The sequence below is a fragment of the Styela clava genome, chromosome 3 (assembly GCF_964204865.1).
Source record: "Styela clava chromosome 3, kaStyClav1.hap1.2, whole genome shotgun sequence".
Classification (NCBI taxonomy): Eukaryota; Metazoa; Chordata; class Ascidiacea; order Stolidobranchia; family Styelidae; genus Styela; species Styela clava.
This window is the reverse complement of record NC_135252.1, coordinates 5,503,250-5,526,970: the sequence shown is the minus strand read 5'-3', so window position 1 is coordinate 5,526,970 and position 23,721 is coordinate 5,503,250. Positions and strand designations below refer to the sequence as shown.

General features: G+C 36.4%; 1 protein-coding gene and 1 long non-coding RNA gene across 2 annotated transcripts; both read right to left on the bottom strand.

Moving 5' to 3' along the window:
- Nucleotides 1-2,205: 2,205 nt before the first annotated feature.
- Nucleotides 2,206-15,925, bottom strand: LOC120342369 (uncharacterized). The gene is made up of 39 exons (XM_039411176.2): nucleotides 15,847-15,925; nucleotides 15,378-15,434; nucleotides 15,184-15,228; nucleotides 14,868-14,921; nucleotides 14,548-14,601; nucleotides 14,206-14,259; nucleotides 14,077-14,130; nucleotides 13,836-13,889; nucleotides 12,812-12,856; nucleotides 12,593-12,646; nucleotides 12,230-12,274; nucleotides 11,794-11,946; nucleotides 11,591-11,635; nucleotides 11,448-11,501; nucleotides 11,225-11,269; nucleotides 10,888-10,941; nucleotides 10,614-10,667; nucleotides 10,481-10,534; nucleotides 10,198-10,350; nucleotides 9,835-9,888; nucleotides 9,433-9,531; nucleotides 9,089-9,196; nucleotides 8,599-8,706; nucleotides 8,367-8,510; nucleotides 7,950-8,273; nucleotides 7,518-7,833; nucleotides 7,128-7,189; nucleotides 6,685-6,954; nucleotides 6,480-6,587; nucleotides 6,151-6,204; nucleotides 5,915-5,968; nucleotides 5,659-5,766; nucleotides 5,416-5,571; nucleotides 5,042-5,152; nucleotides 4,751-4,889; nucleotides 4,437-4,623; nucleotides 3,967-4,072; nucleotides 3,635-3,769; nucleotides 2,206-3,557 (listed from the first exon to the last, which is right to left on the bottom strand). Exons 3-39 carry the CDS (start codon nucleotides 15,220-15,222, stop codon nucleotides 3,411-3,413), a joined length of 3,855 nt encoding a protein of 1,284 aa, XP_039267110.2. The 5' UTR covers nucleotides 15,223-15,228; nucleotides 15,378-15,434; nucleotides 15,847-15,925; the 3' UTR covers nucleotides 2,206-3,410.
- Nucleotides 15,926-19,296: 3,371 nt separating this feature from the next.
- Nucleotides 19,297-21,071, bottom strand: LOC144420939 (uncharacterized). Its single transcript, XR_013474791.1, has 2 exons — nucleotides 20,825-21,071; nucleotides 19,297-20,748 (listed from the first exon to the last, which is right to left on the bottom strand). It is a non-coding gene; the product is annotated as an uncharacterized LOC144420939 (long non-coding RNA).
- Between the last annotated feature and the right edge of the window lie 2,650 nt (nucleotides 21,072-23,721).

The following is a 23,721-nucleotide window of genomic DNA, read 5'->3' as shown; positions in this document are numbered from 1 at the left end:
GGTACATCTCTAGTTTTATTACCGTATTTACACAAGGTTTTGAGAACGCGAAGTGCCTCCATGAGCGCGAAAAATTTGTCTGAATCCCAATTAGATGTAGTAGAGTAGATCATATACACTACTCAAAAAATCGTAATTTTGTGGGTCCTGTTGAAGTTTTTATAATTTTGATTTTAGTGTTTAAGCTTCAGAATCTGATTTGTGTAGAAAGATGTCAACATTATATCATGTGCTTGGAAACTAGCCACATTAGAAGGCTTACCAATAGACAATGTAACATTGAAACAATTATTACCAACATCATGTTACTGTAGCCTCAATATTGACAAGAATTATGTTCTTTTGGTCTCAACATTTAGAGTGATATCAGCATGGCAGCCTTTGATGAGTTATTAGGAATCTGTGAAACTATCTCCTGGCAGCCTTGGTTTGAATTATTAGAAATCTGTTATATTCTCTCCGGGCTTGCTAGAGTCGACATATTTGGCCTAGTTGTTTCCGTCTGTATTTCAGACAAGCTAAATAAATTCCAAAAACTACTGAATGACTACCAGTCTGAAATAAATCTTCTGCATCAAAATGTTTTTGAATTCCCAAAGAATGAACAACAACACAGACAAACAAAAGATAATATGGACGGGATAAATCTTCTTTAAATTCATAGCTATCTTGTTGTTCGGAATAAAAATACTAGGATGGTTGTGAAGGATATTACTAAAATGGCTGGTGTATAAGTTAAGACACCATTCATTGACAATTCTCATAGATTAAAGATATCTGAAAAATCTATTAATCCCCAAATAATCATGGTCAAATTTTTCGATGTGAATATTCGCGACAAAATTTAATGTTATAACACACAGAAGCGCTTTATTGAAAGAAGTTTGGTAAAATCTAGTGACTACAACTACAAATAATGACGATATATTGGTTCGCAAAACTCACAAGGCAAAAGTGTTGAAGTGATATGATCCAACTGGGTATTCGCTATCGTCTTATTAATTCAATAAAAAAAATAATGTGTTTTCTGATAGAAATGTATCTGAATATATATATGACAGTTGGAGATGTTAACATCAAAGCGTTTTTTCTTAATCCACATGAATGTCAAGTCTCTGTAGAAGAATAGTCATTCACTGTATAAGTTATGTAAATCCAATCTGTAACTATGAGACATAGCTCACTAACGTTTCTACTCAGAATATTCAGCTTCCACACTACAATTTTGTGAATATTAACTCCATGACCAGAGCTGGTGATGTCGGATTCTATATCCTTAATAATGAGAAGTGCAACATTTTTCAACTTCCCTGGCCAAGTAAGTTTGGATGAAAGTATTCGGCTGAAGTTGAAACAAACAAAAAATCGGACATACATATATATATATATCTGTAATATTAGGATCAGTGTATGGGCACCGAAAACAAAATAACTTGGAATTTCAACGATGAGATGATGTGTTTGCTAAATCGTAAAAATTGCCATTCTTATATTCTGGGGGATATTAATATCAATTTGCTGCGGACAAATGACATGCACATGCTTCAGTCAAATTTTTCGTTTCAATTTCGCAACTAACCAGAGTGTCAAACACATCATCGACCCTAATTGATCATATTTTCACAAAATTGCTTCAATGCCGATCCTTCAGCAGGAATATCATTGGATAATATTTCCGAACATTTTCTTGTATTCTGTCTTGAGCAAAATGAACACATTTGATTTGAATTTAAGAAGACCCAGAGAACTTTGTATGAAAATTTCAGGTTGGATGACTCCAAAAGTGAATAGTCGATCCTTTTTACATATTGCCAGAAGACAATTCAACTTCACAAACTAATTTGAAGATATGACAAATTAAATTGAACAACTTCACCATATTATGCGGAGGTATCCAGGGCTCATTTGTAGGCCCTTGATATCGGGTTCAGTTCGAAAAACAGAAAGGAATAGACGCTAACGATACAAATGATCCGAATGTAGATTTTTTTTATGTGCAGCAAAAGGAATAAAGAATAATGAAATACACTGTAACACTGTTGTATCTATCCAGTATAGTTGGCTTGGATGCAACCCGTAGCGTGCTATATTCAGCTTTACAGTTTGGAACTGCATAATTGGTGTTGTTATCCGACGAAAAATCGGACGAGCTATTCTTACAAAACTGTAATCACCAAAATTCTCGGCCAATGAAAGTTAGACAAGTTTTTCGTAACGCACGAGGCGATACATTTTATTTTGCAGCAGAAGAATAAAAAAGAATATAAAATACATGATGCAGAAACATAAAAATAATAAAAATCGCACAAGTCAATTTCCGACCACTTTGCGATGCGCTGGCAGAAAGTGGTACTTGATCGCTTAACAAAATATTAAGATTATGCTCATGGAAAACAAAAAGTAGCAGAAGAACGGCGGAATATAATAAAGGTAGTCGAGGCGAGAAAATGGCATCAATGTTAGTGCTGGTTAACAAAGCTGTCATTTTGCTCGCTAATAATTTGGCACGAGATCAGTTGCAGGTCTAGTTGTATAAATACCAGATACTAAATATGGAAGGGCGCAAACACGAGTACTTGGAATGCAAGTACTCTGCTCAAGCTAATACTGACGGCGGTAGATGGTCCCGAACAATTCACATTTGGGACAAATGTTAGGGTTAGTGGTCTGTACACATAAACGCAAACAAGCAACAATAATTCAACTGTGACATTGAGTAAGACATAATACATGACAACACAAGTAACAAAATAGAACAAACAATAATAAAATATTACATTGGTAGCCCTGCGACTGACTCGTATGAAATTATTCCGCCGATGTTGCACTTAATTTGTTTCCACGAACTAAGTATGCTGATTTTATATTTTAAAAATTAACGTTCATCAAATCGCTATCATGGCACCATTGGAGCAAGTTTTGTAGCATGCAATATGTATGAATATATAGATAATAATACGATGAAAAATAATAAAAAAGAGTAAATGACAAAAGTATAAAAGCGACAAAATCGATGTAAGGTACAATAAAAGGCAATAGTCACAAAGTATAACGAGGGCAAGCAAAACAAAAAGCCATAGGTGAAAGAGTAATACGTCGGTTATATGCTGATAAAATGGCAACGGTTGGCAAAGTAATAGTAGCATGGCCATGGCCGTTATATTGAATAAGGCCAACGAATAAAAACAAGAGTAAATGAAAAAAGAAAACATTACAAAAACGGTCGTCATCGTCGTATAAAAGTTACAATAAGCTTATAAAATACTCATCGCTAAAAAGTCGTCATCTTTCAAAAATCATTTTGCTTTAAACAAGTTCGTAGTCGTTTTGTCCGTTCCGTCGTCCGTCAGGATGTATAATGTGAGTATAGTAATATGATTGTCTTAAACTTGAATCGACTCGTTGCGTGCTTACTTGAAGCAAGCTGGTCCAAACTCAACTCCAAATTCTTCATCGACTCGACCAGTGACGAATGGAGCTATGTCAACAAGTGGCATGTGAGCGACTCTTGGTGTCATGTACTCGATGACCGTCTTTCCGATACTACTGGGTTTAGTCTGAAAAAACATTATATTAATTTAATTGAATAATTTGACACGAATGAGGTTTTCAAAAATACTAAAATTTCACTTACCGAACATTCGTCCATTATTGTAGTATAATCACTGACAATGGTATCACCGACTCCCTTCAACTTCAACGCATGGTCTTTTGAGTTGCTATCAAAATCGTTGACAGCCACCATGTTTTTACACCAGAAAGTCACCCTCTATAATATAATTAAAATTGAAAAAATGGAATGAGTCGAAATATAGCGTTGTAAAGTAGTGAAGAAAAATGAAAATACTCTTCACTTAATACTCTTCACTGCATAAATTCATCGAAAAACTACATGTGAACCGAGGGAGCACAGCATTCTATTTTATAATGCTCATGGCCATTTAGACGAAGGATTCATAACTTTACCTGTCTAGCTGTTGAACTGAGAAGCCTCAAGAAAGTGAGCTGACTGTTGTAATCGGCACTTTTCACTGTGTTTTCAACTTTAGGATCATAATTCATTCGTCGGCCACTGAAATTAAGAAAACAGTCAATATTTACGTTTTAATAACGTCCACGGACAACGGCTGCGTTGATCAAGGCAATGTAGCAAGATATCATCTATCATTTTAGTTAACAATGAGATACTAGCAGCTAAAATTGCATGTGCAACATGATATTGGATTCTGGTAATTTTTTTTGCATAAAGAAAAACATTAAGAGAAGATAAATATTTTAAATGACGGTCGTTTCACGGGATAAGCCTGATTGAGAATTTATAAGAGAGATTGAGATATTTATAATGGAAATCTTTACGTTGTGCTGTGAACTTGTAGGTAACAGCAAAAATTATTTAAAAATAAACAGCATAATTGCAAACAAATAAGTTAACTCACTGCATGTCACTATAAAACACGTTCTTGTTGGCCATTTGTCCGTTGTTTCTAAGCCCTTCCATTCCATTGGTTCCGTTTACAATGCGAGGTTGGTTGGCAAATACGCAAGTTTCTTTGGTGTCGAAATCGCAGTGTACTTCGATGGCATCAGCGGGGCATCCTCCGTTTGGATCAATCCATTTGTATCCTATACGTATTAATGAGACGAACTTAGTCTTAAAAACTTAATTTTGAAGCAGTGTTATCTCTTTGCTGTGAAAGTATTCATGAACGTATACAAATACAACTTGCTTCACTTTGCTATGAATGCTTACCGCTCTTGACTGGAATTCCGGCTTCTTGTGCTGTCAAATAAAGATCGAGACAGCTTCGGCTGGGAGATTTCTTATCCAGTCCGAGTGGAGCCTTGATGGAGTCCACAACGCTATGGAGTTCTTTCAACGCCACCATAACCTGAATAAAATCATATTTACTGCACTGTTTTCATTCCTTGTTTTCATATTAAACGCACTAATGTAATAAGTTATCATGTCATAAATTATCATTAAAGTAATATCAAGTTAAATATTTCTTAGACATACACTCTGTTTAAAAACATAAAATACCTCATTGTCTCTGCTGACAGTAGCCATATCTGCAAATGCTTGATCTTGAGCATACAACGGATTGACTGGTCCTTTGTTACCATCATAGGGGAATGGAATAGTAACTGTTGGCTGTTAAGTGAAAAAAGAGCATTAAGTTTTTCAAGTTTTGTAAATAGGGTTTTTGACGCGGAAAATTCTATTCTTAAGGCTGCAACACTGCAATTTTTGTAATAGGGTGAAACTTACGACCCGATCGCACTATACTGCAAAAATATGAATTAAGCTCATATGCTTTTCAAATGACCATGGAAGAAAATAATAAACATCAACAATATGCCGCGGTTACGCTTTTGACTATGACAAAACAGGGGCAAAGGGAAACAAAAACTTACTCCGGGTGGTCCAGGAGGTCCTGGAGGTCCGCGATTACCGGGCTCACCAGGCATTCCATCGCTTCCAGTATTACCCCGGGGTCCTTGAGGTCCGCTGGGTCCGGGCATACCTGATTTTCCATCTGTTCCTGCAGGTCCTTGAGGTCCAGTAGATCCCTGAGAAATGAATAATTAGGAAATAGCTATATATTGTGCTGTTCGTTTTTGTTAGTCTATATTTGTTTCAAATTGCGTTTTACTTACCCTTGGTCCTTGAGGTCCTGACTGTCCTGATAAACCATTTTCTCCGGTCTTACCTTGGGGACCAGGCAAACCTTGAATACCAGTGTAACCACGATGACCTTTGAGACCCTGTGAGACGAGAAAAAAATAAAATAAAAAGGTAAACAAAATGAGTTGCAGCACTATGCAATTTAAAAATGTCTATGACTTATACGATGAAATGCAATGAAAGAAAATAAGCAATAATTCCCACAAATCCAAGTTAATTATAATTTACCCTTGGTCCGAGATCTCCATGATTTCCTTTGAATCCACGGGCTCCTTGTGATCCCTGATGAAAATGAAAGTTGAAGTTTTAAAAAAAAACTCAATATTTTTGAAACAGTTTAAAGTGTTTTATTAGTAAAACATAATAGCGTCGATGAGCCTCGCAATATTTTCCAAGTACCCTTGTTTGGCAAACGCATTGTAATCTAATATTTGACATGAAATTCAAAAATTATAAATACGTACGGGATTACCACGTCCACCTTGAGGTCCAGGGGATCCTTGAGTTCCAGGCGGGCCCTGAATATAAATAAATTGCAATGAGTTTTGTATTTCGTGCAGATTTTACCAATATTACCTCTGATTCAAAACGCCTCAGTTAATGATAATGAAAATCTCTTGATACTTTGTGAATAATAAATTCTATTCATAAAAACCGAACCTGAACTGTGATCAAATTGCTACAACACAGTATTCAATGAATGCGGTAAGTTTCGCAGTATTAACGAACTAACCAAACTGAAAAACCAATGGGAACAAAACAAATATTGTCTTTTTCAGTCAGATATTCTTACCGGATCTCCTCTCGATCCTGACTTTCCTTCGGGACCAGCTTCTCCCATTGGCCCAGGCACTCCGGGTCCACCAGGAGGTCCAGCAATACCTATTGCTCCCCGATCTCCCTGAATAAGAATAGTAATAAATTTAGTCCAGTTTTTTTTTTCAAGAAATGAGAAAATTGAAGTCATGATCAATAATGCAATTAAACTGTAAAATTACCTTTATACCATTTGAACCATCGCGTCCACTTTGGCCAGGCGATCCGGGTGGACCCTCTGGTCCACGCTCACCTGGAGGTCCGCCCAAACCTCTCGCCCCAACATCTCCAGGCAATCCTCTGTCTCCAGCCGGTCCTGGAAGTCCCTGTTTTCCTGATTCTCCGTTAGGGCCACGTTGACCATTTGGACCCCGAGATCCCGGAGGACCCGGAAGACCTGGTGTACCCTGTGACCCGGGCTTTCCAAATTCTCCACTTGGACCATTTTTTCCCTAGGATAGTAAAAGGAAAAGGTGGTTTATTTTAAAATGGTACGATACGTTTATTCACGATAACGCTAATTTAGACAATCCTGTGTATCTTATTCAGTTTAGGAATATGAGATAAATAAAAAATATCATAGAATATCATAATAATTTTTAACGATGTTTTTGTATTTACATACCGGTTTTCCTGGTGGTCCTGGTTTTCCCGAAGGTCCTTCATTTCCGGCGGGTCCTGGGGGACCTAACATGATAGAATGTATTTTAGTAAATCAAGTATACTACTAAATATTATTTTTTAACAATGTTGTTTTTATTTGTAATTATTATTATATCAAAATTTAGTACAATTTAAACCTTTATTTTACATTATGAAAGAGCAAAATATCACAGTTGGTAACATCAATGTTGTAAAAATGCATGCTAATGAAGTCAATGTTCTACTTTGCATGTTTATAAAGATATTAATGTGTATATTATACCAATTATATTTGAATTAAATGTTTTGAATTTGACTAATTAATTTTTTATGTGTACCATTGGTATTGATGACTTTAAATTAAAATACTTACCATCCTGTCCTCGGGCTCCAGCTTTTCCGTTATCACCCCTTGCGCCTCTTGGTCCAGGTTTTCCTGGTTCACCACCCGATCCTTGTTGTCCAGCTGGTCCCTGTGATCCTGGTGCTCCTGGTCTTCCAGTCGGTCCGGGAAATCCAGTTGCTCCAGGTGCCCCCTGTGATCCTCGGCCTCCTTTAACACCCTGTACTCCGGGCTCGCCTTGAGGTCCTGGTCCGCCAGATGGCCCTTGAGAGCCAGGTGATCCTGAATCTCCCTTCTGTCCTCGTGCTCCAGAGTCACCCTTTTTACCTGATTGTCCACCTGGTCCCTGAAATCGGATTTAAAACTTTTATCACATAACTAGCGCCGAATGGCATAATAAAAATACGAAGTTATTCTCATGTTGTCATGTTAAACTGTTGGCTACAAATATAGAAATCTTACTGGTGACCCTGGGAATCCAGGAGATCCAACCGGTCCGGAATCCCCTCTTAATCCGGGTTCTCCGCGAGCTCCAACTGGCCCTGCTTCTCCAGGTTCTCCGTTATCCCCTTTGAGTCCGCTTGGTCCTGGAGCACCATTTGCTCCTATCAGACCTGGAGGTCCACGTACTCCCTGACTTCCTGGTTCTCCTTCCTTGCCTTGAGGACCTGAATCTCCAATTTCACCCTTAGCTCCTTCCATACCAACAGGTCCTCGAGGTCCAGGAACACCTGATTGTCCGGCTGGACCTTGTTCTCCTTTGTTACCTTCACCTCCTGTAGCACCCTGCAAATATAAAATTGAATTAGCATGGTTGATGAGGAAATACAACCGATTTTATATCCAAATTGATTGATAATAATATATTCTGAAATATACCTTGAGACCATCATCTCCTGGAACACCGGCAATACCTCTTGGTCCTGGTTGCCCAACTGATCCTGCTTTTCCTCTAGCCCCTGGAAATCCTTGAGGTCCTCGATCACCTGCTGGTCCGGATGATCCCATTTCGCCAGGGACTCCCTTAATATAGTAAAATTGCAATTCAATTATTGAAAAAAATTCTCTAGTATGTTCCATGTTTGAAAATTTTATTTCTTTAATTACTTACCGATTCACCGGGTTTTCCTGGTGGTCCTGATATACCCATCGGTCCAGGAAGACCTTGAAATCCGGGAGAACCGGGTTGTCCTTGTTCACCTCTTTCTCCAACCATTCCCTAAAAGTAACCATTTGGAAGCAATGAAACTTACACGCACACTAAATCACAAGGAGATTGAAATTTTCACAGACATTCTATGGCCTGATAACTTTTTCATACAAGGGAAAAACTGCAAAAAACACAAAAGGGTTTTTCCTCAAAACTAGACTTTCACTTTAATAATTAGAATGATAAATATTAGCCTATATAAAAAAAAAGCGGCATCGTTCGTTGTTCAATACTACTACCGTCAATTTAACTAAATTTATCAATAGCTTCAGCAATTTTCAATATGGCCCACTGGTTGAGCCCACTACCGTATTATATTGAATTCGAATTCGTCACAAGTTACCAATGTAGAATGTATCTATAATTATCTATAAAGAAAATTTAAAGTTACCGGAGGTCCTGCTATTCCTTGTGGTCCAATTTCGCCAGGTTTACCTGCAGCTCCTCTTGGACCTGGGGGTCCACCTGCACCCTTTTCTCCAGATTTACCTGATTCTCCCTAAATGAATTTGCAAATACACAAAGTGTGAGATATAACAGAATTATTTAATTCTAAAGAAAAGAAGCTTGACGTCATTATGTCATCAATTTGAGAGTATTTTAAATATCTTACGCTGTTGCGCTAATGGAAATGTAACTTATAATCACTTTTGCTCATAAAATTACTACTCGGTTTTAGGTTCGGTATTTACGTTTTCGAAATAACCCACGTCGTTATGCTGAATAAAAACTTACCGAAGTTCCTTTTTGACCAGTAAAACCCATCTGTCCCGGTGGACCACGAGTACCAGGAGGGCCGGCTGCTCCCGCACGACCATCAGCACCAGGTTTTCCCTGCAAAAAAGTTTGTTTTGTTATTGACAGCAAACAAAAAATCGATTCACTAGCAATGATTTGAGAGTAAAAAGCGAGAAATACTCTTTTCTAAACGTGTATTGAAGAGTAGTTCGGCATTATTCATATTTGATTAGCTGAATCTATATTGCAAAACGGACCTCCTGAAGTATGCGCACCAAAATGGCGCACAACCTGAACTCAGGTTGGGTACCAGGCTAGGGTTCAGATTGTGCGACATCTTGGTGCGCATACTTCAAGAGTACCTGCAAAACTATGTCCGTGGAATTAAAATAAACTCACGACAGGTCCGGCTTTTCCTTCTCTTCCTTCGGGTCCAGGTCTACCAGAAAGTCCCTTAAATATAACAACAAATATTTAAAAACGGCAATGACTCCGCAACAAAAATTCAATTTTTTCCCACTATGCTCCCTCGAGATATTTACTCAAGTAGCATTTTATCAACAAATAACCACCTTATGAGTTACCAAATTTACAGTCTCACTCATTCAGCATTTTTATTTTTATGGCCCTTCGTACCTTCGACCAGGCCTTGACGTGGTACATGGCACTTTATTAAATGCGCAAATCTTCATTAATATATATTTCTTTCCATAGCATCCTAATTTTGACAATATAATATATAACTCTATAATTGATACGTACCCTCGACCCTGGCATTCCGGGTTCTCCTGTACGTCCAAGATCACCAGTTGAACCCTTTGAACCAATTTTTCCAGGTTTTCCACGCTCTCCTCTTAGACCCTTTTGCCCAACGGCTCCATCGCTTCCTGGGAAACCACGATTACCTGGTGAACCCTGTTAGAATATAACGAATATTTATATATTGCTATATCTGACATAAATACGTCTGCTTCGTCATATTCATTAATCAGACATATTGTCGCTTTAATATCATGGCATAATTCAAATTGAATAGTTCACTCACCCGCGCGCCAACTGGTCCGGGAGCTCCTTCAGGTCCTGACTCTCCACGCTGACCCTGAATTATACAATAATGTGTTAGACTAAAATTGTCATTTCAAGAATCTTCTAAAAGCCATATTTCAAAATTTACATACCCTCTTTCCTTCTTCTCCCTGTGGTCCTTGTATGCCTTGAGATCCCATTGATCCCTAAAATGTGTAATCAATCGGTAAAATCACAGTAAGTTATATCTCGCAAACGATCAGTATGCGTATCGCACTCGATAAAGGTGGATGACCATGATATAATTTTAAAGATTACTTGAATTCAAGTTTTTTTTTTTATAAGCTAGCTTTGACAGAGTGATACGAAGTAATAATTGATTATGCGAATATTTCAATACTCAAATTTTAAAGCATATAATATTACTTGTGATCCTTTTGGTCCCTGGTCTCCTTTGTACCCTGTCGTGCCCGGTGTGCCCTGAAGAGTGCAAAAAGAAAGTCAGAATACACATCACTTGTTAATTACTACATGTTTTAAATAGTTTTTTCAATTGAAATATTGTGAGCTTTTTAAAGTTTTATTTCCGATTTTAGAATTGAAATATATGAATTATCATTTGATAAGCGATAAGTGAGTTTTAAAACCTTCTCTTAGTTTGACCTGATCAAGCTTGAGATAAGAAAATAAAATAAAATCCACAACAGAACATATTTGTGTCACCTTCAATTTTTATGAAAAGTAAATAAGCGGGACAACGTACCTGGTTTCCTTTTTGTCCACCCGGCCCGACGCTTCCTTGAGGCCCCTGTCGATTTAAGAAAGTAGTTAATAATTGGGTACATAAAGGTAATGTATAAAATTTATGTTAAATAGTCTATAGAAATAATGTTTAAATTGCGAACGATCAATTGACTAAACCGCTGATTTTTTTGCAACTCGTTGCGACACCTTTCAATGTATATGTATAATAATGTTGCACTTACAGGTGGTCCTTGTGATCCTGGAATACCTGGTGGTCCGCTGATACCTGGTGAACCCTAGAAAATTAAGATTGAGAGTCAGTTTACTATATTTTATATATTTCCTCCGTCTGTTCACCAATGTACATGTATTGAGTTATACGTACCGAAGATCCTTTAGCACCTGCACCTCCTGGGGTTCCTGGATTGCCCTGAAAAAAATGTTTAAAGAAGACTAGTTAGTCATGATGTTGCGGATGTAACACAAGTTTGAAAATTGATATTTTTCATAGTTTTCTATTATTATTTAAATAAAGAATGCTTGAATTTGAGAACATGCTATATATTTTCATAAATAATTATGACTCACAGTTGCTCCAGAAGGACCTGGTGGTCCAGGAGTTCCACTTTCTCCACGCTGTCCTTGGGGACCTTCAGGGCCACCTGCGCCTGTGGGTCCTCTTTCACCTTTACTTCCGGGGGTTCCTGGGAAACCTCTTGAACCTGACGGTCCCATTGCCCCCTGATTCATAAATGCAATATAAAAATTTTCTTACATTTATCTGGATTTGATATAGAGTCTGGTATTTTTACGACATTGTGATAATTACTGCTGGTATGATGATAACCGTAATTACGAGAACTCAGAATCGTGATTTTTTGGAACCTCCGATGCATTATGATTTTGAAAGTGCTTCAATCACTTAATTATCGTCCAAGAAATACCATATGTATTAGTAGTGCCTGGCAAATATATGACATTTTCAGACACTATTAAACCCAAAAAATATAAATAATTTACATACCGGCGGTCCAGATTGTCCTGCAGCGCCATCAGATCCAGCTGATCCCTTAAAAAAAAATTTGTTTATTAAAAAAAGAGGTGAAAAACTCAATGTGATGATTCATGACTGGTAGGAATGTACAAGTAAAGCTTAAATATCTTATAGCGCTATATAGAAAATGCGTTTTATTGAAGCCTCAACTAAAAATACCTCTTTGAGTTATCACAATTGTACAAATCATCTTATCGTAAATTTAGAAAATACAATTTTATAACCAAACCGCTAAACAAAATTAGATAAAAAAAATGACAATGCTGACAATGGAGGACGTATCCTGAAATCTGCGTCAGATAATTGGGGACATAACAATAATAGCACACTTACTGGTGGTCCTGATGCTCCGGGTCGTCCCCTCTCTCCTGGTATGCCACGAGGTCCCTAAAATATAAATAAGCGGATATTAGTATATATATAACAAAATACTTATAATTTCAGAAAGTATTTGGACACCTAATTGAATGCGTGAACTCGACAACCATTTCAAAAAAATTCTATTAGGAATTATAAACACACAATAAAATTATGCTATGATAGAATACTCACAAGTGCACCATCTCTTCCTTGTTCTCCGGTTTCACCACTGTCTCCCTATTATAAAAAATAAAGTGTAAAAGGGATATGTAATTGTGTAAGGTACAAGGTACAAAAAATAGATTTGAAACGGATTTTAGTTTTTCCATTTGAGACATTTTCATTTTTTCTTCTTTTAAACACTTGTTACAGACCGCTGTGATTTAAGTGTATCCTCAAATAATTTAATATAAAACATAAGCGCACCGGCAATATGTATTTAAATAAATTAACGGCCATTAAATTCAAAATATTACGACTATTTGTTGATGGGGAAAATGTTACATCGTTGCACATCTGTGGTTACAAAATTTTGAACAGAGCTGAGTAACATTGGTTTCCGACTTCACGTCGAGTCATCGACCGCGAAGTATTATTTTCAATTTTTTCCAAAATGGTCTATTCATTATAATTCACTTAGTTCTATTGGGCGGGGTCTATCCGACTAGAAAATTGTGTAATATTATGCATGCAAACTTTTTTAAATACATCACTGAAAATGTGTATACAGCTGAACCCATTTCCCTCCACCTCTCTAAAAGTTATTAAATTCGTGCAAGGAGTACATCTGTCTATTCACGGTTCATGGGATAAAGACAGAGTCATTGACGTCAATGGTGTAAACCAGTAATTCAAAGGCGCCTATCTTTGGTTACCAATACAAAATAGCAGACAGTCTCAACCACAAAAATTTTTCTTCAAATCATCAAAAGATGGCTTTGTCAAATATGAGAGCATTATATACAAGGATCCCAAATGGCGTGTGCTGGTTTCATAGAGGGACATTGTTGAGCAGTGAAAAATTTGTTTAGGTTGGTTGCAAAAGCAACTTTACGCTTTGATGTGATTTCAAAGCCAAATCAGGCTATTTCAGAAGAACGCTAAATTTCAATTTGAGGATGTATCAGAAGATCATAATACACATTTATACTGTATAATTTGTTACAGACTATGATTATAATCAATTCCACGTTGACTAAGTTATCAGTAATATTACCTTTTCGCCTTCCTGGCCATTTTCTCCTTTTGCTCCATCTAGACCGTTGTAACCCTAGAAACAAGTCATCATAAATAGTTTTTTTTTTCAAATGCACTGCTGTGTAAGCGTTGAATCAATATGCGTTGAATCAATATGCATGTAATTTATTCGCTACATTGGGGTAGTCGAATGTAAATAAAAAACCTTCTTAAATAAGACAGCTGCCTGCAATGAATTCATGGAATTTAACGCTTCTTACCGGGTGACCTTTAGCTCCTGGCATTCCGGGATTTCCGGGTACACCTCTTGGACCCTGAAATTTAAAACAAAATATTTTGTTAGTGTTGAAAAAATATACAAAACGCATAAATTAATCAGGAAAGCTTACCATTTGACCAGGCGGTCCCATCGCGCCAGACTTTCCAGGTTTGCCGTCTTCGCCCTGTAGTGAAATGATATATATATGTTTTCAAATATGCTCAAACTAACACATATACAGCGTATACAAATTAAAATTTAGGATAAATAATTCATAGTAGTCTATACGTTTTCAGTACTTAATTTCTTGTCTGGTGGGTTGATATTATAGAAATTCTGTAGAATATTTTTACACAAAGATATCATATATACTTACTAAAATGAAAGATACGATAATGATAATAAATAATTATATCAGAATCTGATAACATTAAGAAAAAAAATTGCAATGAGATAATTCGTAAAAACCTACATCTTTTCCGTCTTTTCCAGGCAATCCTATGACTCCTGGAGATCCGGGGGGTCCCTGAATAAAAGTTGTAGTCAGTGATAACTATGAAAATGATAACTTGATATTTACAAAAAGTATTATAGTAATGAAAATTATTAGGTAATGTATGTATATGTGTTACTTTAACTTATATCAATAACCACTGTACTTCAGGCAGTGCTAGTTAGTGAGTTTTAATTAATTTTTTTTTTTAAATTAATCACATATTTTCAGGCAAAAATAAGCGAAAAATTTTTAATGAGAAGGTTCAACTTAAGACAATTATAATATTTGAAACTTACCATTGATCCTACTGGTCCAGGTTCCCCTGGGGGTCCCATGAATCCTTGAGGTCCCTAAAATTATAGTAAAAAAAACTTTTCTGAAAAAAGATGGGAATATGCTATTTACGCGAATTATAAATGAAAATTTGACTGCAGATTTAGAGTTTATTTATGCTTATGTGAAACATTTTGAAATCAGTAACACGATCTTTTGCGAATTTTATTTGTATATATGTGTTCATAGCTATAAGACAGTGGTTAATATAGAATTCGATAATTAATGCTCATATAAATATGTTTAATTATAACTCATAGTATAGTATTTCATTCTCACAGATGGTCCAGTTCGCCCTTGTGGTCCTCGAGGTCCCATTGAGCCCTGTAAATATAATAGATAATGAAATTCGAGCCAAGATTGTCATCAGGGAAAAAGTTATTTCGTCTTCAAATTATCTTTTCCAAACAATATACAATAGAGTATCAATTGTGTTCATAAAATAGTGTGTGGATAACACACAAATATCTCACCGGTACACCTCTCGATCCTCTGTTAATTGGTCCCTTGTCATCTGAGGGGTATCCACCCTATAAAAATATAGAAACAAGGACAATTATTAAATATTTTTGAGTTGCTGTCTTTACATTTCAATGATCTTCATATTTGACCGAGCGGGAAGTGTTTAGTTGGCAGTAATGTTTCAATCCTATTTAATTCAAGAGCTTTGCTGCACACTATCACAATTGTATTTCTGTAACGTTTTGCAAACTATGGTTTCCAATGATCGAATGTTTGAACCAATGAATATGGTCGATAGCTTTCATTATCCTATTTTCATCTAATCAAGTTTTACTCAACAAATATGATTTCAGGATATTTGTCTAGATTTTTTTTTTGTCATTGGTTACATGAGTAAACCACGTCGCTATGTGATTACATTTATACCGATGTTATACCAAATGCAGCATTTACACTATACAAACATTGCGAAATACTCACGCCGTCTCCAGCAGGTCCAGGAGGACCGGGAGGTCCTGGTGGGCCTGGTCTTCCGGGGGAACCATTTGCTCCTCTTGGTCCAATATCACCCTGTAATAAAACAAGATTTTCATAACCTCAGGCCTAAATATGTAAGTAAAAATAAAAGGGGATTTCTCAACACAAACATTCGGCGACAACCACCAAGACCGAAGAGCAATCGTCTTCAAGTCGAAATGTATGTACGAGATTTATAACAGTACTTTGCAAACAGAATATGATGTATTGTATTTTGTGGGTAGTTATACTGCTATTAATTAACCCTTGACAGTATACAATTGAAAGATTATAGCAAAGCTTATATAACATACCTGTTGTCCTTGTAATCCATCTTCACCTGCTGGTCCCTGGTCACCTGCCTCGCCCTGACAACAAAGAAAGATTTGGTTGGTTAAAAAGGCATCGGGTGACCCGAGAAAATTATGTTTGGCAGTGGAATTTCTTCATTCCTTATGCTCATGGAGAGTAATATTTTATTCCTATAAATTTGCGTATGTTCGTGAAAAATTCCTCATAGCAGTCTAAAAATTCAGAAACAGTACTACATTGTTATATTGTGTGCTGTAGGACACGATCCGTTTTATTTTTCACCAGACTACATCACAAAGCTAATTATTTGAGATAATACTCACTTTTGGTCCAGGGTTTCCCGGTATTCCAAGTCCCTGAAAAATAAATTGTAAGCACGTGATGAAAAACACATATGAATTGTCATTCTAAATTGACTATTTCTACCATTTTCTGGAGATTAAATGTTATAATGAAATGAAATGATTTTTTGCATTTACCGTCGTATCTCCCGGAGAGCCAGGTTCTCCTTTTTGTCCCTGAAAAAATTAAAAATCACTTTTTGTTCTCTATTTTCTAACATTTCGGAAATAATTTGTTGAATTATTTCTAAATCACTCAGTGATTATTTTATTATTACGTCATTTCATTAACTATATAGATGCATTTTTTAACGATGTTCCTCACACTCAGAAAATGTCAATGGACGACCATAATGTAAATATACTAGCTTTCTTGAAACTTAATTAAAACCGTATTGATTAGGTGCGAATGTTATATTAATATAAATTCATGGCCGATAAAAGATTGTGTTTGCATTTTTCAAATCATATAACGTAGGTGTAGAAACGTCACTTCGTTTATGCCCTATTTTCGATAGTACTTGTGGTTTGTTCCTTATTAAATTAGACAACAAAACAGGAATACTATAACGATATGTGGAAATTGATTTTCAGCGATGGAAAGCTTGATATGCCGCTACAAGATAGATGATACTGGATAAAGAGAATTGTTTCTGACGAGCACTCACTTTTTGTCCTGAAAAACACAAAATAAAAAGCAATTGTCAGATGCGTTCATTCTAATATCAAACGAGGTTTAAGGGGACTGTGGACATTTGTAATGCTTTGACAAACGTTACTATAAATTACCTTGAATATTGCACTGAAGAAAGGTTATTTGAAATAAATCGAATCAGCCAACAAAAGTTAGATGACTCTATGCCACTCACGCGATTGCGCAAAATAGGATAGAAAAGATAAGAGTAGAGTGAAAAGTTCAATAATTACAAAAGCTAATAATGTTGAGCGGATAGTTACCTCCGGCGCAAACGGGACAACATTTTCCTTCTGGTACAACAGGGTTGGGGCAATCCAGCTTGTCGCATTGAACCTCATCACAGATTAGCTCGCCGTTAACACATACGCACACCTCGCAAGGAAATGGTTTAAAAACGTCCCCACTCGCGAAAGTGACGCCATTTCTGGTGCAGTGCTTTTCATTTTCTATTGAGGTACCTAAATAGGATTCATTTTCGCCAAGCATTCTTCAAACCGTAACGCTTATTCGGTCGAATATTGTGGTTACGCTTGCCCGGCAAAATCGCAGTTCGTGTTTAAATGTAGGCAAACAAAATAGATGTCGTCGCGTAATTGTTTTGTTTGAAGATTGAACGCATTATTTACACTATAGAAGACAAGTGATTGAACTTAGCGGGATATAAGATGAAAGGAAGGATGAGAAAATGGCGTAGGATTTTGCAGACAATCACGTGAATGGCAAACTACATCCTCGCCGCATTTGACCTTTTGGGCGAAACCGCCGTCAATTGCGGCGGAAATAGTTGAAATTCTTTCAGCTTCCGACCGAGCGGAACCTCTCAGTATCTGCAAGATCATTTCTGTCAGCTTTATCGCAACGTTTTTTTTAGAAAAAATGTGCTTTCTGTGCAAAGTTAAACAGACCATGAAATATGGAGATTTCCTCAAACGGTTGACGTTATTTCGAGCTCAATCGATCGTGAACCATACATGGAAACCAAAACTGCATCGCGTTTCATGTATAGCCCACGAATCGACATCTAGATATTTTGGATTAAACTAACATTGGGTAGATGGTTGGAATTGATGTCGAAAATTACGGTGTTCCGTGAGGTTATGCATCGGTTACTTAGCGAGATAAGAAAAGCGCATGCAATGGATGAGGGATAATAAAACATGATCACCATAATTTACTATTCTCAATAAGAACACCCATAGTATGATCATGTTATTATTATCTGTGTATAGAACATTACCAAAACATTTAAGACAACAACAAGACGGACGACATATAAAGCGCAATAGCCAGTGTTAATTTTATGCATAAAATAATCGGTAAATGACGGAAGCTAAGTGATGGTTACATTGTCAAAATATCAATATCAAATGCACTTTATTGAACAGTACAACATCAAATTGTACAGTACAACATTATATACAATATGATACTGATATTTTGGAGAAAAAAAACATAAAAAGAAGAAAAAATCACAAATAACACGAACGAGATCTGTGAATCGCCGGGCAAGACTGCAGACCACATAGTTCGATCGAAGAAGCAGTTTGAAAGAATGTTTGTTAGTATGCCATGATGTTAAATGTGCTGGAACTATCAAAATTAAACAAACTACAATATTTTTCCCTGATCAACTTTGCACAGAAAATGCACTGTTATACACAAAAACACAAATTTAAGAATAAGAATCAGGCTGATATCGTGGTTCAGAAAGCTTTCGAGGGAGTTAAAAATATAACTATAAAAAATATAATTGCTTTTGCATACAATAAGAACAAGAGATGGAACGCAACTTCGAGTCGCGCTCTATCCATATTGTTCTTACTAGCCAAGGTATTTTTGGATGCGTTTATTGAACTATACTAGATGAATAATTTTTAGGCTAGGGTTGTGCTTTTATCCAACGTATTTTAACTCTAATATTTATTGTAGTATACCATTCGTAAATACAAACCTACTTCAATACCGACAAAAAGAATGAATATTTCCTACTTTTCCATTTTCGAAATTATTGGTTGTCGAAAGTTACATTTACTGTGCGAAATATTCAATATTAAAAGTTACTGACCTTGTCCATGTGCGGTAGTAAGAAACACGCCAAAAATCAGTGCCAGCACTAGGTGCCAGCGTCGTCCGTCCATCATTCTTTGGCTATACATGCCCGATTGTGCAGACATGTATAATCCTATCGAACGTTGTCGACAGAGTGGGGGTCACCCTGCGCACGTTCCCGCAAAATATCCGCTTCTTCGCCTCTGCAAGCGTTTTGGCAGAAACTGTCTGCACTCAATGCGCTTGCTCGAAAGGAATGCAGCTACTGTTAAAGATCTTCTTGGTTGACTGGCGCAATAGAAAAAAGTTTTGATACCGCAAATTAGAAGAAAAGCTTTCGTCAGCAACAGAGAGGCCTTACGAACCCGGCGCCTCACCTTTGCCAACGCACAACTAAGACGAACTAATGGAGTGATAGCCCGGACCCTTTCTATAAAGAGAAAGCCCTTTTTCTCTTTCTTTGGTTTTTTTCTTATATCTGCCTCAGCTGTTTATTGGTATAACATTTGTCTAAAACTTTTACGCCTCGGCGATCACTTAGGACCGCCGTAATTTCCTCTCTTTTGAAATCACACCCTACTTATTCTCCTTGTTCTCCCGTTAATCCTCGGTGGGAATGATTCGATACGTCTAACATAGGCTGAACGTCGTTAATGCTTCGCGGATGGTCTGTCTTCCTCATCAAAGATAAAAGTATACGCCTCACATTGCTTGTGTCTAAATATGGCACTCTGGTGAAAGGATTTCTGCAAGAGACCATAACATTTTGAGTGAATACAATTCAGCCAAAAGTCAGTTTTTGTGCGTCAAATAAATATTTCCAGACAAATAGTTTCTCAACGAGTCTCCCCGCTGCTCAATTGCTTCCTATGGACGTTCGACAATATATAGTGACGTCCAACGAATAACAAATGAATCAAAATTCTGACAATGCATCATCACTCAACTCATTTTCAGAAAATATATACAAAGCATCAGATAACATTTGCGTGATCAAAAAGTAAATGTACATCATACACCCTTTCCTGAAGATATCTATCTATAATACATTATTTTGTACCAAAATCTGCGTTCGAGTTATTAGATGCAGAAACCATTATGAAGACATCCCTGGCACCTTACTACACTAGTTTTTTTTTATTTTTCCATTTTAAATAATAATTAATAGTTGGATTAATAAAATCGATCCGCCAAATGCGTTGTCGGTGAAATATATATGTTACAAATACAGTATATTGACGGTTTAAATTTACTAATATCGACTTGCATTAATCATGGCGTGCAAGAGATGTCTACCTTTGCTCAATTGCAGCAAAGAATGCCTTTCAAACAGATTTCGTTATATTCATTCAAGGACTTTTTGAAAGAAAAATATACAGTTAAGTGATATTTTCCGTTGATCGTAGAATCTTTAAAACCGTGAATTCCCCAGAGTAAATCCATAATGAATAATGAATGTTTTGTGTTCTGAATAGAAAGTAAAATAAATGTAAAATCCGTTGGAATCGACATTGATGATATAAAAGTTGAAAGAATTTCCTACCATTTAGTGTTTTTGCATCAAAATTAGTTAAAGAATATACAGATGTGCCGTGGTAGTGTATAAATTGTTTATATCACTGATTTTGTTATATATTTGATTTGGAATACTGTACAACGCTTTTACGTATTACTCGTGTTTAGATAAAATCATCTCACATTGAAAAATCAACTTCTGAACCTTTCACAATTTTAAATTATTTTCAAAATGTACTAAACGGTTTGACAAGCATCAAGCGTCGATAACAGCATCATAAGACGGGAAACGTAAGTTGTAAAACATCGAAGCTATTGTTGGATCAAACTTTCAGAATTTCACACATAGATTAAATTAGGTCGCTCACGTTGGAGTCATTCTTTGATTTCCCATGATCTTTCGCTCGGTTGCTAATGTTTTTTATTGTTTGATCGACCGATAGGATCGTAAACACAATTAATTCATTCATTAACAATTGTTTGGAATCGCACAATGCATTTACGGCTAATATACAAATGAAAATAACAAAATTGAGGTCGACTGCAATATTTGCTAAGGTCGTAAAAATTTATTGGCTTTTATTTAATTTACAGCTGCCTGGGAAAATATATTAGAGAAACTTATTCCAAGATTTTAGAATAATATACAATAAATGAACTAGATGTGAAATCATCAAATGTTTCGAAATATTTGATTTGTCTGCGCACATTTTATCGAAATTGTGAAATATTCGGTCTTTGAATTCTTGATGTAACAATATCAGTATTCTGAGTGTGCATTTGTTATTCTCAGGTTCAAATTTCGTGACTTTTGTGGAAAGCTATGGGAACTAGAAAATGTGTAATCTAACTGCAAGTCTTTGCTCCATGTTTGCAAACTTATTGCTTCAGATTCGCACGTGGAAGCTGCCGCAAAAATACTTTTATGTATTACCAGTCCCCTTTTTAAAACTTGTAGCTTTATTGCGACACAAAGAAACTTGAAAAGGGGTGATATTCAAAATTTTGAGTGGATGTACATTTTCTCAATATCTGAACAGGGCCAAGGATGATTATTTTTGACTAGCAATAATGAGTAAACTGTTGAGAATCGTGAATCATGAGTTCTTCAAGTCTAGACACACAGGAAAAATTTTCGCGCAGACTGTCTGTACGTGATCAAAAGCAAATAAATTGAAAATTCCAAAGAAAGTAACTTATGATTGGAAGAATAGTGTAGTGCAAGCTCTTTTCAATAATCTGCAATATAAGTATTCTCTGAAAATGGATTCAAAAGTGTCCTAGGACCAATGTGCATCAATAAAAAAATGTTGGACTATAGACCAATCAGACGTTATAAATTGCATTGTCAAGAATGATTCACTTGCTTACACATCGATCAATGATGAAAAAATATGGGGTGATCAAATTCATACCAAAGTATTTCACATGTTATTTTATATGTTTATATCTTATAATCTTCATGAAGTACAAATATTGCCTTAATAAACGACATCCCTAGTTAGTGAAATGATATTTTGGGTGGAATCATTTGAAATTTGAGAAATGCTGCGCAAGCTAGTTTTGAAAAAAAAGCGGAAACCAAAAATCCTTACGGTTAAAAGCGCGTATCGACAAGGGATAGAGCATATAGAATTTCGGCCAAACAGGAAAGCCGATTGCTGATGTTTTTCCACTTGAATGCTTTACTGGGGATAAAAATACATTCGACAAAAAAGGTTGAGTAAATTTTTATGGTATTTTACAGAGTTTTGGAATTCGCTGACTCAACAATGATAAAATTTATTGCAAATTTTGACTGAATTTGCACGTTTGAATTGCGAAACCGGCAATATGAATACACATCCCCCTCTTATCTCGGCGTTGCAGAGAACTACGCAAAATGCGCGGTTTTTGTACCCAATCTTTATACTTGTTAGTGAAATCAATCCACGGAAACCTACCCATTCATTTGAATTCAAAAGCAGAATTTATTAAAAAATACTTACCATCAAACTTGACAAAACGGAAATAAAGACGAGCTAAGTATTTTAACCTTAGATGTTTCCTCAGAATTTTTTTTTTTTTATTGTCATAGCATTATTGAGGATGTGCAGCAGTCACTGGTGTAATGAAAAAAAAAGATTTTTGTTTTGGTAAAATATGGCAACTACTTCAATGAAAAGCAAACACTCCGAAATTACCTTCCAATCTAAACTCTCTACATTTCGTTTTAACACAAGTGATGAGAGAAATGACCTTGCAATGCTAACATGACAGATTATAAATTGAAGTTTGTCCGTCATGGAGTCATCCCATACCAACCACCCCACCTGCCATGATTCGCGCAGGTTAGCCCAGCCAGGAATATTGAATCTCTTGCACAAAACCCCGCCCCCTATGCGAAAATGTGAGGAATCACCCCCGTCAGCGCTCAAAATTAAAAGATTAGTAATTATCCAGTAAGGGTTCTCCCTCACCCTAACCTCAACCGGTTAATTACCAATTTTTTAAATTTTGAGCGGTGGGGGGGTGCTTTTTATTTTTTTCGGGGGCTTTGTACAAAGGTCCGAAATATTTTATTTCTACCTCGACAAGGACTTTATTAGGAATGTAAACCAAACTACTGACGAATGATGCCGCAGATATTCGGCATAGTCTTATGCGTTTGAAACTGTGAGTAGTTTGGATATGTTTCAACTATAGAAAGCGTATATGTTACAATTGGGGATTGAAGCTTATAAGATGGCTTTATCGTAAGTCCAGGTGCAACTACGTGACTTGTGAATGGAGGCGTAACTCATTAATATAATCTACCTGTCAAAAAACGCGTACGGAAACTATCTGAGAATAATGAGTCCCACACGCGTCGAATATTCGAAACTTTCAATTCCGCGAGGGGCGATATCGTGCGTGATCACTTTGCGAAGTCTCGACTGTACAAGC

Excerpts from the sequence above, each read along its gene's own strand:
- LOC120342369 (XM_039411176.2), bottom strand. The coding sequence starts at position 15,222 with ATGGGACCTCGAGGACCACAAGGGCGAACTGGACCATCT. Across the intron at positions 14,260-14,547 it reads CTGGAAAAGACGGAAAAGAT|GGCGAAGACGGCAAACCTGG; the intron begins GTAGGTTTTTAC and ends ATTTCACTACAG. Across the intron at positions 12,647-12,811 it reads AAGGAAGAGATGGTGCACTT|GGACCTCGTGGCATACCAGG; the intron begins GTGAGTATTCTA and ends TTTATATTTTAG.